Source organism: Sciurus vulgaris (genome assembly GCF_902686455.1).
Source record: "Sciurus vulgaris genome assembly, chromosome: X".
Lineage (NCBI taxonomy): Eukaryota > Metazoa > Chordata > Mammalia > Rodentia > Sciuridae > Sciurus > Sciurus vulgaris.
Genome location: NC_136471.1, coordinates 118,229,268 through 118,246,061, shown reverse-complemented (window position 1 = coordinate 118,246,061; position 16,794 = coordinate 118,229,268). Strand labels below are relative to the sequence as shown.

Below are 16,794 nucleotides of genomic sequence, written 5' to 3'. Positions count from 1 at the left end.
CGTTTGACAAGGCTTTAAAAGGAAAGAAAGAAATCTAAACCATAATATTCCCAAAGAAAAGTGCAAGTAATTGAGCAGGCCTTTAGATGGCTCCTAGAGAATGCTGTTTGAACTAAGAAAATCATACTGTAAAAGGTATTTTCATTTCCTTGAGATTTAGAATGAAAAGGTTGAATTCAGAGGCTGTTTATATAACTAATCATGGCTTTTGGTACAAGATAGACTTAAGCACCAGTTTGCTCCTCAGAACCCCATTAAAACAACAGTAAAGGAATCCAAAGAAAATCACCAAAGGAAAGCAGGAGGTTTTATCAGTGGACCACTGTCTTAGTCCCTTTGGCTTTAACGTAAGTACCAGAGACTGAATGGCTTTAACAACAGATATTTATTTCTCGTGTTCTGGAGGTGAAAAAGTTCAGGATCATGGTGCCAGTGAATTTGGTGTCTAGTGAGGGCCCATTTCATGGTTCATGGATGGTATCTTACTGTGTCTTGACATGGAGGAATGGGCCAGGGAACTCTCTGGGGGTCTCATTTATAAGAGCACTAATACCATTTGTGAGCTCTCCACCCTCATGACCTAACCACCTTCCAAAGGCCCTACCTACTAATACTATCAGTTTGGTGATTAGATTTCAGTATATGAATTGAGGGGGATACATACTGAGTCCATGACAACCACTAATTCCATCTCCTGCAGAAGGGTAACCAGATGGAGGTATGCTGATTGATGGGACAGAGCAAAACAACCACAAAGGAGAAGGCTGCAGCAGAGATGGAAATCAGTTTGCCAAATGTTATCCTGAGGGGACCCTGGTAACAGTGCTGATAGTGCAAAGAACTAGAATGGGAAGAGAAAGATACAGGGTAGGAGTTAGCTGAAAGCTGATCTAAGAAAGAGCATAGAGGGATAATGGGGAGCAGCTTGACCCTGGTCAGGCTCTGCCTGCCAACAGCCAAATAGGAGTACTTTGTTTAAGAACAACCTGGGAGCTGGGAGTGGTGGCTCATGCCTATAATCCCAGTGACTTGGGAGGCTGAGGCAGGAGGATTGCAGGTTTGAAGCCAGCCTTGGAAACTTAATGAGGCTGTAAGCAACCTAGTGAGACCCTGTCTCAAAATGAAAAGTGCTGGGGATGTGCTCAGATGTTAAGTGCCCTTGAGTTCAGTCCCTAGTACTAAAATAAATAATGTGAGTGATGTTATTTCAAAGTAAAGCCTTCTTCATTTGCTGTCTGCTTGTCCTGAAGCCATTGAAATGTTTTCATCTGGTCCACAGAGTTCCAAGTCAGCTTTCCCACCTAGGGGAGAGCCCCATGGGAAATGAACACTAACTACCTTGAATGATGAATCCAGTTCTTGATTCTTAAACAAGAACATTACAACTGGGGTATGTCATGGCCAAAGTCAGTAGCATGAATGAAACATAAGTGTCATTAAACTTATCAACTGTACTGTTATTGCCAGAAAACCCTCCCCTTACCAAATTCTGAGAGAAAATGTTTTCAAACCCAGAATTCTGTACCTAGTCAAACCTTCCAGCAGGTGAATCACAAGGATTGAGAGATGTATCCTTCATCTACATCTTTCTGAAGTAGGTTACCTGACTGATTCAGTGAAGTATGTAAGATGGATATAAGAAATGGGAGAACATTCTAGAACTTCAGTCAAAATCAATTTTAGGATGGCAGCTATGCAGCATGTTTGGAAAGCAATCAATTCTAATTTGGAAAATCTTACGAATGGATGGATAGTATGCAAAAGAAGAAGCAGCTGGAAGATTTTGGTGATGTAGTGATGAAAGCATGTTTCTTGTCCAGTTGCCCAAGAGGAGAGGCGGTTAGAAATGCTAGGAAAAATACACAGCTGTGTAAGAAAGACGAAGTCTGAATATGAAACAACTTAAAAAGGCTAGCATGATGTTGAGCAGTAGGAAGAGTATAAAGAATATCCATGTCACCTTAAGGCTGAGAGCATTATCCTCCAATTGACACAAGTCATATCATTGGACTTGCAAGGGAAGGAAATGCCATCCAGGTACATTGTTGTTGCTGCATTGCAGCAGTTGACATTTATGTAGTTATAATTTGACCAACACTACTGAACTTTATCTTAACCTATAGATGACATACAAAATAGTTATTTAGGGCTACAAAACATAATGTAAATGTCAAACAAAAGAATACAGCAGAAATAGCAAAGAGTAGCTGCCTCTGGGCATAGACAAGGGTAAGATAGAAGATGGTAGAAGAACTACTAACTGCTTTTCTTCTTTATGAAATGTTAAGCCAATTGTATGTAACAATAAATAACTTATGAAAGGGTTCAGGGTTTAGAATCAAAAGCTCTTGGGACCTGGAGACGTAGCTCAGTGGTTTGTAGTGTACTTATCTAGCTTGAGCAAGACCCTATGTTTGATCTCCCCATAAAAGCTCTTGGGCCAGGTGTCCAGTTTAAGCGTCACTTCTATTACCCTGAGCAGCCTCTTCAAAGCCTATTTGTTCACCTGTAAATAATACCACCTACCCTATGAGCCATGAGGCATTTTCATGAGTATTTAGTTGAATAATGTGTGTGAAAGCGCTTCATATTCTGCTAAGAACCAAACAAATGTTAACTCTACTTCTATTATTGTTAATTATTTACATAATTAGAGGAAGTAGTTAGGTTGAAATTATAACATGGATAAGTATGTCTGTGTTCTTGAGAAAGTTCACGTAGTTTTAATCTCTTAAGTGATTTCAGGTCATGAGGAGGAGGAAGGACTACATTTCTGAGCACCTCCTCTCTACCCCACGCTGTTCTTTGTGCTTGACTTGGGATTCAGTGTTCCTCAGATTTTCCTCAGAAGGTCACTGATGCAAGGAGTAAAGACTGTAGGTCTCCTGGCATTTAGCTGCTAGATACTAGTAGAGAAGTTATATGAACCTTACACTTTACTGTACAATATGCCCTGTTTATCATAACTTAACACAATTTAGTGCTGCTATTTAGTCTACTTCACCACCCCTTTCTCTCCTGTGGTCAACCCAGCTGACCATGGGTTGGTGGCAAGGGTGTCCTAATTTAAAAAATACCAAGTGTTATTTGAATGATCTTACATAATGTGCAGAACATCATAGAATAGATGATACTATTCCAGTTTTGCTCAACTAAATTTCAGAGAACTTGAATGATCTATCCAAGGTTATATAGCTGGTAAGTGAAGGAACTGGGTTTCACCCCAGGTTTGTTTGATTCTGCAGCACATGATTTTGCTCATCACTACCTTTAAAGGAGGAAACCTAAATTAGTCTTTTATAGAGTTCTGTTTTATGTACTCAGAAAACAGAATGCAAACATCATTCTAGTTTTGGTCCTTATTCATTGATGGTTTTGTCTCTGTTTTCAGCCAAAGCTCCAGATAAACCTATTCAGGTAGTTTATGTGCCCTCACATCTGTTTCACATGCTATTTGAGTTGTTCAAGGTAAGTGGAATTTAAAAACATGGAAAGAAGTCTTCATTTTAAATTACTTCGATTCAGGGCATAATGGATTCATTAGATTAGCATAAGAAAAAGGTTTTGCATAACCGTTTTAAAAATTCTATTTCTGATATCCTGTGGGTTTTATAATTTGTACACTGTGAGATGAAAAATTGCTGTGTACAGTATAGTTTTCATGAATATTAGTACATATTGATTTTGAAACTTAATTATACTTTAGTGACTTTACATAAAATCCATACTGTTTTTTCTTCAGTTATGAGATTAGAGATGCTTTTTAGTTTGCAAACCTGGCAAAGGCTTTATTGGTAGTAACCAGACCAAAATAAAAACATGTTTATGCATATGTATACTTCTGAGTATTAACTATGTTGGTGTATTAGTAGTTGTTCCAGTCCTGAGAGATCCTGTAACCCTTTTACATATTCAAATTAATTCAGAAGATCCTCCAGAGGTAGAGGAGAAAGATGTGGATGGGCTGAACCAAAAAGGATAAAAAGAACCAACAAAACTTAACAAAACCATACAAACAGAAAAAAACCATTACCTCTTTAGACTATAGCCTAAGCTATTGCTTTCATTACTCAGTAGCTAATGGCATTTACAGTGGCAGTATTACAGGCACAAGACATTTGAGCTAAAATTTTATTTCTTCCAATGTGTAAAATACTAAAGTGAACACCTGAAAAATCAGTTATGCTGATTTGCTTCCAAAAATTAGAATGTTACTGATGTAACACTTTAAGGTGGAGATGGGCATTCAATTGTGAATTTCTCTTCAACAGCTGTGGCTTTTTCAGAATTTCTTTTTAACTGATATTCTACTTTTTTCAGTCAAATGATTAATTTTTTGTGGGAAGCATGAATCTTTTCAGTTTGTCTCCCTTCTTCAGAGGAAAGGTGCTCTATAAATGCAGACTGATAAATAGGACTTAAAGTGCACAAATCAGCCTCTAAACCCTCATTAGTTATGATAAAAACACTTCTCTGGGTTGAATTGAATGATTTAAATACCCTAAAGCAAAAAAAAGGAAGGAAAGAAAGAAAAATAAATATTTAGTATGATGGATACAGCTAAAACTCCATGCAAAATAAAGTGTCAGGAAATGTTTCCTTGAGCTGAACACATTTGTTTAGCTAAGCTCTTTAGAAGGAAAAATACCGTATAAATCCAACTATATTTGTCCCCACAGAAGAACTTTCAGGTGACTATCTGGTGCTTGTTTCTTTTATTTAAATTGTGATTTGTGGGATTAGGGGAGTAGCTTAGTGGTAGAGTGCATACTTTCAGCATGTTCAAGGTCCCGGATTCAATTCCCAGTACCAAATGAGTACATAAATAAATAAAAAATAAAATTGTGATTTATGAGTCATCAGTATTGTTGAAAAAGAGTCTTATTATTTTAGAACTCAATGAGAGCAACAGTTGAACTATATGAAGACAGAAAAGAGGGCTACCCAGCTGTTAAAACTCTTGTTACTTTGGGTAAAGAAGACTTGTCCATTAAGGTAACTGCTTTATTTATCAGTTGATTTAATAGTATTTAGACATTGAGAAATTAGATGGAATGAAATAAAACTGACATTTCTTGAGCATCTTACTTGTAAATACATAGACGTGTTTATATTGAAGCACGTCATGATACTTCAGTCAATAACTATGTACATATATGGTGGTACTTGCATAAGATTATATTACCTAGTAACTTTGTAGTCAATTTAGTTTGTGTAAGCATGCTCTATAATGTTCACATGATGAACCTAATAATGCATTTCTCAGAATGTATCTGTCTTTAAGTGACATATTACTGTACTGCGCTGGATCCTTGGCTTAAGTTACCTCATTTAAACTTCACTGAACAAGACCTCAATCTCAGGCCTTTTGGATGCTACTGCACTATTATACCTCTTTTGTTTTATACTGTTCCCAAAGAAATTATATTTCAGTGGAAGTTCAAAGCCCTTATACTTTTAGAGTACTCTAGCCTGTCCTTTATTTAACGAACTCTTTGCCTCCTACTAAGTATAGATTGATTCCTATTTTTTTTAACATTTTCTACACTGCAGATAAGTGACCAAGGTGGTGGAGTCCCACTTCGAAAAATAGATCGTCTTTTTAACTACATGTATTCAACTGCTCCTAGACCTAGTCTGGAGCCTACAAGAGCTGCCCCTTTGGTAAGTAAGCATTGCAAACCGCTGCTGAAGGAATGGTAATTAACATGAGGGAGAGAGAGAGCTGTCTGTCTCTCCAGGTTGTTGAACTAGCCTTATTGAACTAGGATGTTTCCCATATGACTGGAGGAAGGGAACTTTCTTGGCTTTCTGTGAGTCCTTTGGACTTAGATTACTTCTCTAATTTGTTTAAGACACTCTGAGCTGAGTGCCTCAACTCCCAAAGAGAGTGAAAAAGCATTTTGCTGTATTAAGACTGCAGCTGGAGCATCATTTACCACCTGTTGCTGTCCTAGGAGGGGTTGGAAGTTACCAGCGGGTGAGTGAGGGGACCATCCAGGGTGTATAGCTGCAGTTTGGTCCTGAGCACTTTGGTGCTATATACCATAGAGGCCCAAGTCACCCAAAGCCTTTGACTCTCCACCATCAAATTTGTTTATATAATTAAAATGTTCAGTTATGAAAACATTAAAATTTTCATATTAAATAACCGAAGCACAAAACATATAGGTGGTGTATGTATTTTCAGAGCCTTTTCTGTTGCACTCTGGAAATAACCTTGAGCCCTATTAAGGCAGTGAGAAAAGCCTCTGGTTACCATGGTAGCAGTTAGATCCTGGTAGGGCCACACTTTCTTCCCCTGCGGAGTGTTTCTAATTGACAAACAACAATTGAACCCTTTGTCATTAAACACAGAAACATATCTATCAGTCTACAAAATGGTTCAGGGTATAAATTAAGTTTCATTTTAAAGTCCTACCTGACTGATAAGCACATAAGATTATATTTTATTGGTATGAATAAAATCAAACACTTTGCATTGTTTATTTGAGACAGAATTTGTTAACTCAGCATGAAGAAAGCAGAGAGGAAGTCATTTATATAGGATTCAGGAAAATTTGTTAAAGATCAAAAGCATTGCCTTGACCAGGTTCTGGTACCTACTTAAATAAATATCAAATGAAGCAAACCTATCACCTTCCCCAGTCATTTAAAAGGAATATAGATTGTCTATTCCAGGTCTTAAAATAGCATCCTGAGAACAGCTATTAAGTCATAGTTTTCTTCGTGAAACTGAGGAATTGAAGCAAGAAGCCTTAAAATATGTACCTACCCTCCCATTATATAGATGAGGAAATGAAGTTAGTACCTTGCCCAAGGTCACTGAGCTAGTTAACGGTAGAGCTGGCTCTGGCTACATCTGTGTTCTTTCTGGTATTACTATATGGCTTCTCCTTTTGGGGAAATATTTCCACAAGTGTCTCTCCCAATTAGTAAACTCCTCAGCTTTAATGTGGGTTCATGGATATGGACTACTATAAAGCATAATTTCCTCCCTGAACAACTTAGAATTTTATACCTCTCTGCCCTTGACACATACATTCTGGGTTGGAGAAGCATGCACCCAGCTAACTCCTGTTGATGCTTTAACACTCTTCCCTGAACTTTTGCAAATCCAAGATAAAGACCCCTCCTTTGTGTTCCCAGGGATTTCCTACCTCCTCTCAGGGAATTTTGGGTTCTCTGTTGTTCCCCATTAGACCTGAGGGTAAGCACTGGGCCTTGCTTGAACACAGAAGTACATTCCCTTGGCTCTCCTCCTGTAGTATACTGATTTCTTTGCTATGGTTTCTTCAGTCACTGTGGATAGGTCACCTTCAGTGATCATATTCAGCCAGTTCTATTTAAATGATAGGGTGTGTTCTGTTACCCCACCCTTTCAGTTAGACCCAACCATGAGGAAGATACTGAAATGTTAGAAAATGGCAGAAAGCCACATAACAGTTAAATTTCTATCTTGGTAGCCATAATACCTGCTTCCATTTCTTTAGTTTTGCTATGTGTTAGGCACTGTGCCAAGACTTTACAGGTATTTTATAATTTAATCCTTACAGCAGGAAAGCTTTTTATTACATGTTTGAATGAGAAAATAGTCTTAAAGAGATTGAGTAAATTGTTCAGTTGAACAAAAAAATAGATTTCAACTTTGGTCTGAATCTGAAGCCCATGGAACCATGACTGTATGTGTACATTATTCTGCATCCCTCTTTCCTTAATTAGGTTTACGGATTTAATCAGAGGTGATGAAGCTGGGTGGGATAGCATCTCCCCCCAGCCATCCATGACCAACACAAAAGTTATTGAATTTAGTCTCAGTTATTCTTATTGTTCTCACCAATATCTGAGGTCTCTAAAAATTACCTATTATTGACCATCTGGGTTCCATGACATAGAGATACAGGAAGGTACTAAAATATTTTCTTATTTCTAAAAATATATGAACTACAAAATATTAATATAGTGTAGCATTTGTAGAACCTTAGGAAGTAGCCCCTCAGGAAATTGTTTTCAGAGTTTTAGCCTTGTTACTGGTAGATGTGAACCCTGGTGCTATTAATTTTCACTTCACAGAGCAAGGAAATCTGATGATGGAACTTTGAAATTAATGTGGTTTAGTTTTGTCATTAGAGAAAACTCCATATCAGATTTAGAAAGTGCTAAAAACTTTAAAATGCTAAAAATTTAATAAAAAATTGAAACATTTCTGTTATTATCCATGTTTTGGCAGGGTGAAAGAGATTTGCCATAGATAAGCATATACATCATTGTAAAGTTTGAATCAATAATTCATTTGATTTAAATCTGAATCAGTAATTTATTTTCATCTTTTCTCAGTGGTCCTCATATGAAGCATTTGTGCTTGTCTCACTGCATTAATTTTCTTTTCTTGATAGGCTGGATTTGGTTATGGTTTGCCAATTTCTCGTCTGTATGCTAGATATTTTCAGGGAGATCTAAAACTGTATTCCATGGAAGGCGTGGGTACTGATGCTGTCATTTATTTGAAGGTACTGCATTTTACTTCTGTTAGTATGAAGGCATTTTCACTTCTTAAAGCTATATTCTAATAACTTATCAAGACTAGTACTATAACATCTCTTACAATCAGCTCAGATTTACCTCCATTTCACATGAAAATCCTGTCATACCTCACCCTTGATTTTATGCTCAGACACAGCAAAACATACAACATGGAGATGTAAATATTAAAATACTGATTTTCAAAAATAAATAAATAAATAAAATAAAATACTGATTTTCAAAACCATAGTTCTAAATTTTGATTTTTCAGAATTGCATGTCTATCAAAGACATAATCTAAAAGAAGACAGACTTTTAATAATATGAAGTTGACTTTTGCTTTAAAAATTTGCTAGTTTTCCTTAATTATAAAAATTCAATAAAAATATATTTATATAATAAAGGCTGATCTAATAGCAAAGTTCTCTATAACAGCTTTTCTCATTTGTTGGTGGTGTTAGACTTTTACTTATAAACTCTGGAATATTTTGAGTATTTTTGAATAGGTGATATAGGCACATTATAAAAAATTAAAGCTACAAAAGGGAAAGCTAAGGACCCTAAGCCACCATTTCTGCTTCCCAGAAGAGGTCCCATTTTCTTATGGATCCTCCTAGAGATGAGTCTGCATTTATAAACAAATCTAATCTTTTTCCACAGAAATTAAATTTTAGCACCTTGTTTATTTATTTTCCAATATATCTTACAAATCTTTCATTGTCAGTTCATATAGAACTGGCTCATTTCCCCCCTTAATACCTTTCTTTTAAAAATTTTATTTCTTCTTTTTATACATACATGACAGTAGAGTATATTTTGACTGATATATGGATGATAACACACAACAAGGGGAGAGGGGAAGAATAGGAAAGAGTGACTCATTCTTTTTTAACTGCGGCATAATATGCTACTATATCATAATTTACCCATTTATTTGAAGTATTTTTTTAGATGCCAATGCATCTAAATGATGTGAATTGTTTGTTTTGGTGTTGGCAATTGAACCTAGCATCTTATTGAATGCTAAGCACACATCCAACTATATTCTCAGCCCCTAAATGATGTGATGTTTGATATTACTTGATGACATATGTTTATAAATCTGGTAGAAATGAGACTTAATTTCCCTTTGGGGAAATAGCTGCCTAGTAAGCCATAGTCTTGGTTTAAGAACATACAGTCAAAACATTTGAATATCTCAAAGCATTATTAGCTGAATTAAAATGTGTTTTGTTCTAGTCATGTGTACTTTATACTGACTTTAAATGAGCCAATGTTTTCATTCCTTTAAAATAGCTTTAATTTTTTCCTTGCCAGTCTAAGTAAGCTGCTAAAATATAATTCCAAAAGTATATGCTGTGGTCTCTGATGTTTTAAATGGTAAAATTTGGATTAGTATTTCATGTGAGAAAAATTGCACCCTAGACCTTTGGGGTATGTGTATATATATATATATATATTTTTTTTTTTTTTTTCTAACAGGCTCTTTCAAGTGAATCATTTGAGAGGCTGCCAGTTTTCAATAAGTCTGCGTGGCGCCATTACAAGACCATGCCTGAAGCTGATGACTGGAGCAATCCCAGCAGCGAACCCAGGGATGCATCAAAATACAAGGCTAAACAGTAATGTAGCACTTTGATTTCCATTATAAAGGATCTGATTTGTCCCTAGAATGTACCAGCCAGAAAATGATAGAGTGATACTTTCTGCCAGATATTCTTTGAGGTTTTATCACTGGAAAAGCAAAGCAATCCCAAGAGAAAGAGTGATGGGAGCAGACTATTCACCTCAGACAGAAGGATAGCAAGAATTGGGTAGCCAGAGTCACTGTTTCAGTAGAGGTCCTATTGTTGTAGGAAACCTTTCACTGTAGTTAGAGGTATTAGGGGTTTATCCTGCCATGAATTTTATTTAGGGAAATGATGTTTGATTCATTCTGTTATTTTTTCCTCCCCACCGACCCCTCGCACCCCTCTTTTCCCTCTATACAGTCCCTCCTTCCTCCATTCTTGCTGAATTTTATTTAAAAAGCAATAGGTTTGCATTTTGTTGTCATCCCTAGAGACAGAAGAATGTTCAGAGAAATTCTATGGATTGAAACTGAAAAAATAAAGAAGTTAAAATTATCCACCAAGATAAACAAAATGTGGTATATCCATACAATGGAATATTATTTGGCCTTAAAAAGGAAGGAAATTCTCTTATGTGCTACAATGTGAATGAACCTTAAAGTCATGCTAAGGGGAATAAGCGAGACCCCTAAGGACAAATAATATATGGTTTCACTTATATCTGGTTCTTAGAGTAATCCAATTCATACAGTCAGAAAAAAGAACAGTATTTGCCAGGGAGTGGGAGGAAGAGGAAATGAGGAGCTATTGTTGAATAAGTAGAGTTTCAGTTTGGGGTAGTAAAGTTCTAGATGAGGATATTGATGATAGTTGCACAACTTATTGCCAGAGAACTGTATACTTAAAATGGTTAAGAAGATTAAGTCGTATGTTATATATAGTTTATCTTGATTAAAAATTGAAAAAGTTGTCATAGAATAGTAACTGTTATTATTTTATGTTAATAAGGAAAATATTCCAATCTTTGGTTTCCACATTTTTTTTATTCTGACTACCCTTAATCTCCAACTTTACTAACAAGAGTAGGGGTTCAGTTTATTTAAGTTAAAATAACCTTTTATTAATAGAAAAGCAGCATATATTCATTGTAAAAAATTAGAAAACATAAATAAGTAAAAAAAAAAAGGAGAAAATCACTGTATTTCCATAACCCAGAGATAGCTACTTCTTACTGTCTTGTGTATGTTCTCCAAGATAATTTGCTACTTGTATTATATACATATTTCCTGAGATCAGATCATACAATTCATACTGTTTGTAACCTGCCTTTGCTTTATTTAAAAATCTCTACTTTTCCATGTCAGTAAACTTTCATCTCATTAAAATTCTCTTGATTTGTTCAGTCTGGGATCCATTTCAGCACCACATAACACATCAGGGTCGTCTTAAATTGCTTTTAATCTAGAAAATTTTTTTGTTGTTGAGTCTTTATCAGCTGTCCTGAAAAATGTCCTGCCTTGATTTGGTTGATTTCATCTTCGAAATACCATTTAGTTTATTCCCCAGTCCCATATTTCCTGTGATCTAAAGTCGCTGGAGTTTGTTTTTGTTTTCTAGAATACTCCATCAACGTGTAGCAGAATTACTTGATATCACTGATCTACCATTAGTGATGTTAAGATAGACCATAATTTAAGTGTTGGTTGTCCAGTCTTTCATGGTATAGTTATATTTTTTTCCATTTCACTAGAAAACCCTTTGTGTGGTGTTATTTTGGCACTTTACAAATGTATACTTATCCATCAGCCATTTGCCCAATGTTTTTACCATAATTGATCATTTTGGCCCGACAAGGCTACCCACTTTCACCACTTTAATTCAACATAGTACTGGAAGTCTAGCCAGTCATTAGGCAAGAGAAAAAATAAAGGGCTTTAAAATTGGAAAGGGAAGTCAAATTGTCCCTAAATCAATAATCTTATTACTCTTTGTAAAATGTTTTTTTTAAAAGAAAACTCCTTTGTCAATTATTAGTTGACATTCCCCTATAAAGCTAAGCTCTTTCTCTAACTCAGACCATTTAGGTACCTTGAAATATACTTCATCCAGTGAGTGATTAACTCTTTCCCTTCAAATGTAAAGGAAAAATTAAATCCCCTTTAAATGACTAATTTCAAGCTAAGAGGTTGGATTAAAAGCCTCCTTAAATGATGACAAATGAGTTTCTGGCTTTGTCCTTTATGAGCTTATAGATTTAATAGATTTTTATTGCTTTGCTATACTACTATCACTACTTATTTTTATTGAAGTATAACACAAAGTACACAAATCTTAAGTTTATAGCTTGATATATTTTACATGTGTATTTCCACCGCCCCCAAATCTCCTTTCTTCGTCTGGGGATGTACCTCACTGGTAGAGCACTTGCCTAGCATGCACAAGGTTCTGGGTTCAATACCCAGTACTGCCAAAAAAAAAAAAAAAAAAAATGACGCCTTGTCAAATTTTTCTCCCTCCCCTTCTCCACATATAACCATTTTTCTGTCACCAGAGGTAATCTTCTTAAACATAAAACAAAAGGAATGTATAGCATATTTTCTTTTAGTGTCTTGCCTTCCATGAGATTCATGTTATTGTACATAGTGGCCATCATCCTTTTTGCTTCTTAAATTAGCACACCTTTGGTCAGTGGAAGCTATTTTGAGCTGGATTCTCTGTTCCATTGACAAAAACCTGCTAATCTTTGAAAGCTTTCCTTTTTTCTGGTCCAAGATGATATCCTAGGCTCATCTTGTACCTTCCATGCTCCTTGTCCTGTACTCAGCCATTTCCCCCATGGAATCCTATTTCTGTTTAATGGCTATTAGAGGCCTTCTTCTGGGAGACCCTCTTCCTGCATCTTTTCTAGGCCCTTTTTCTGACAGAGACATGACTTGTATGTGTGCGCACATGTGTGTGAACACACATGCACACACACTTATGCATCCATACATAAGTTCATGTTGATATTTTTCTATTTTAACATGGTATTATTTCTCCCCCATATATTTTATTATGTTTTCTTCTTACCCTGAAAATTTTGATTCTTAACATCTTTAACTTAATACAACAGAAAGATATTTGTATGCAAATATAGTTTATATAGCTTTGCAATTTTGTACTATTATAGTAACACTAGTCTTCCCTGTTGAGGGATATGGAAAAATAAAGGGTATCCATACTGATGTTTATTTTTTCCACGGGAGTATCATGAGGGACATCTATGCCACTTATCTAAATGATGAAATTTAGAGGAGTTTGGTTTTCTGCATTTAATCATATGATAGTAGCAATGCGGTTGTCCCCACTGCCACCACAGTGGGGGATTTTTCCCTGGGAGGAGTTGTGCTCTGACGAGCTGCACGTGGCTTGATTGCATTTCTGCTTCCTTTAGTTCCACTCACACACACTCATCTACCATTCTCAGTCAAAATTAAGCTGATCAGCTTGAAATACCTGGATTGGATCAGTTCCCCTTGATTCCATTTCATTGTGTTTGTAAGCTAGATGGCATGTTGGGGCATCAGTGTAACCAGTTAATTCAAACTATTGCTCTGAGAGGTAGAGTAATTTGGGTAGTACAGAAGCCATCTTTGTAAATAATAAGGTCTATTTCCATTATGAAAAGATAGCTTTAATTGAATATTGATTTCAAGGTAATTTTAAAATCCTAACAGATTGTAAGTATGAATCTTAAGTTATAATATATTATTAGAAAAGTGAATTTTAGCAGAAAACAATTTTTGAAATTCTAAAATTCTTAACTTGATAATTAAAATTATTACACTATACAGATAGGGTAATTGGTAAAGACCTTGGGAAAGTAGTAGATATGGGAAAGTAGGTATTTATAAATGAGGTATTCTGAGAAAGTTCATTCTCTAGATAGCTTTTAAGTAATAGCTTTATTAAGATATAATTCATGTATCATACCACTCACCCTTTTAAAGTATACACTTAAGTTGTTTTTAGTATACTCACAGACTTCTACAACCCTGATCATGATCTTATTTCAGAACATTTTCATCATCCCGAGAAGAAATCCCATGTCAATTAGCAGTCACTCCCCCTTTCTAATCAGGTTTTTATCTGAGAGTAAAGAACTGTTTTAAAGTATACATAAGTAATTAATAATAATTATTTTTCTTTAGTAGCCACAGCAAATAATTCTGAATTAAGGCAACAGTTTTTGAATTACCACCATAACTAAATGCTCTAAGTGTTGGTTAAAATAGAGATTGTACTCATAAACTCACTATGATGTTCCCAATATTTTCTTTATAGGGACAAGATCAAGACTAATAGAACTTTCTAGAGAACTGAATGCTCTGATCCTCTCTGTGAAGAAAGATTGTCTTCTCCAAGTCAACCAGAGAACTTTCTTTCACCAACTCTGAGTGTGGCACCATAGTTATTCCCAGTGCTTGAATGTGTGTTTTCTCCACACCAGCCGGACCTTTTCATGGAGCCCTTCCTGTAGTTACTTCAACCAGATCTTCCACTAAAGTAGTAACTTGAGTAATTTTTCATGGTATCTTGCTGTGATGTGGTTGGCACCTGTCACAAAAGAGCACAGAGCCTCTTTAGAGCTCTCATGCCCTCATATTCTCTATCTCAGTGTGTTAGAGTCTAATGTCTAAAGTCTCTCCAAGATTTTGAGCTCCTTCCGCATTCCAGACACAGCAGATCCTGCTATTGCTCTTTGTGACCAAATACCGTATTTGTCCCAAACCTCCCGCTAGGGCCCAGGAAACCTGTAAGTGGAAGACATCAGCTGAACATGTCTTGATAATTCAGTCCCAGGTCCTTTCCTCTCTCATATACATCCCTCCTCCTTTCTCTGATTTAGACTTTTGCCTTTTCTAATTGTATTCTCATTGTGCAGTATGATACTTTTCATGTTAGATCTTAATTGATGTGTTGGTTTTATTTTAAAATTCATTTGTATACTTCCATTCCATTGATTAAAGCATTCCAAAAGTTGTGTTGGAATTTTTCACTTAACAACTTGGTTTCAAAGATCTTAAGTGAAAAACTGCCTTATGGCCAATATCAAGCTTCTAATGAGTGAGAAGTGGAGTTTTTATGGCTCTATAAAGTATTGCCAATCTGATACTGTACTTTTGTCATATTATATTCCTTTGTGGTCTTCTAAGGAATTGGAAGTTTATGTGTAATGCACTTTACTAGTTGTAAAATAGGCCGTTAAAGGGAAAAGTTCTTTCTAGTTTATTAAAATCCTATAGATATTTTTAACTTTTCATTGTCACTAATTTTAACTGGTGTTAGAATTGTAAGCTAAGTTTGATTTTCAAAATCATTATTTTTTTGCTAGAAGTTGGAAGTGGAAATTAGAGACTTGTGATAAATGAAGAGGAATGGCATTTTATTTACCCTTAGTAATAGAAGTTATCTGAGAGTCCAGATTAAAACTGGCATTTTACACAAATCCACAAGATGTTTCTCTTCTCTACAATTTTAATATATATCATATCTGACTTCTGCCCTCTTTTATTGTCTATATAAATGTTTCAGTCCAATTTTTTAACAGCACAGTTGTCCCCACTGTCACCACAGTGTGAGATTTTTCCCTGAGCGAGGTTGTGCTCTGACCAGCTGCATGTGGCTCAATTGCATCTCTGCTTCTCTTAGTTGCAGTCAATCTGATTTGCATTTATTTTATTATACCACCATCTTTAGAAAGATCTCTTTCATGCTTAGAAGGATCTCATTAGAGAAGTCATATATAATCATTCAGGTAAAAGAAATACCAATGAACTTGACCTGAGATCAGGGTCAGTGTCTTGGAGGTGAGGCTATATGATTATTTTCTTGTGCTATAAAATATGTAAAAATAACGGTCCTTTACATGTAAAAATCATAACTTCCTTGTAGACATTAAATAGTATATATCAATATGTTACTAGGCCTTAATTTCCAACCATTTTCATTTACACTTTCAAGTGCGTTATCCTGTAGGGAAAAGGAGGCAACAGATTTGGGTTGTGTTACTGCCTTGTTCAAGCAGAGTTTTTATTGCTTGAGGAATGTCCATTGATTGCTATATCTTTACAACAACCACCACATAAGAGATGGATATGGTATAGACAAATCATACCACATTCTTTATAAGTCTTTCAAAAGTAAAAATTTATTTTGACATTTTAAGGACTTAATGGGTAGTCTTTTACTAAATATAATTTGGGACTTATATCCATCTGACCCCAGTAAAATCTGGACTTCTATCTTCATTTTCTTCATTAAGAATTTAACTTTATTCCTAAATAACCACAAGAACTGTATTCTTACAGTTTATCAGCCCCTTTACCAAAGTACTCATTTATTCTTTTTGTTAGCTATACATGATGCTCTGAACTTAACCATATCTCTAGCTGGTTGCTCGGTTTGTCTATAAGCAGATGGTCAGATTTCTACATATAGGTTATAATATAATAGACACTGACCCCTTCTCCGCTAAATTCTTCCCCATTCCTTTGAAATGCCTTTTTACTTATTCAAGTGTTTGGGAACCATGTCTACTATTTGAAATTGTTCCTGGCCATAGAATCAAAGAATGAAACTGAGAGACATTTACCTTGGGTGGCAGGGGGTGATATTTTTCTAAGTTCTTAAATTGTCCTTGTCTCCAAATTAATAATGG

At 35.6% G+C, this 16,794-nt stretch overlaps 1 protein-coding gene across 1 annotated transcript in view; it reads left to right on the top strand.

The window, feature by feature from the left end:
• PDK3 (pyruvate dehydrogenase kinase 3) overlaps positions 1-16,235 on the top strand; it is a 96,942-nt gene extending 80,707 nt beyond the window's left edge. The window contains exons 7-12 of the mRNA XM_079122933.1: positions 3,392-3,468; positions 4,894-4,995; positions 5,554-5,664; positions 8,397-8,510; positions 10,006-10,145; positions 14,418-16,235. Of these exons, the coding sequence (XP_078979059.1) occupies positions 3,392-3,468; positions 4,894-4,995; positions 5,554-5,664; positions 8,397-8,510; positions 10,006-10,145; positions 14,418-14,448 (575 nt within the window). The 3' untranslated portion in view covers positions 14,449-16,235. The remainder of the gene's footprint in view (positions 1-3,391; positions 3,469-4,893; positions 4,996-5,553; positions 5,665-8,396; positions 8,511-10,005; positions 10,146-14,417) is intronic.
• The last annotated feature ends 559 nt before the right edge of the window (positions 16,236-16,794 follow it).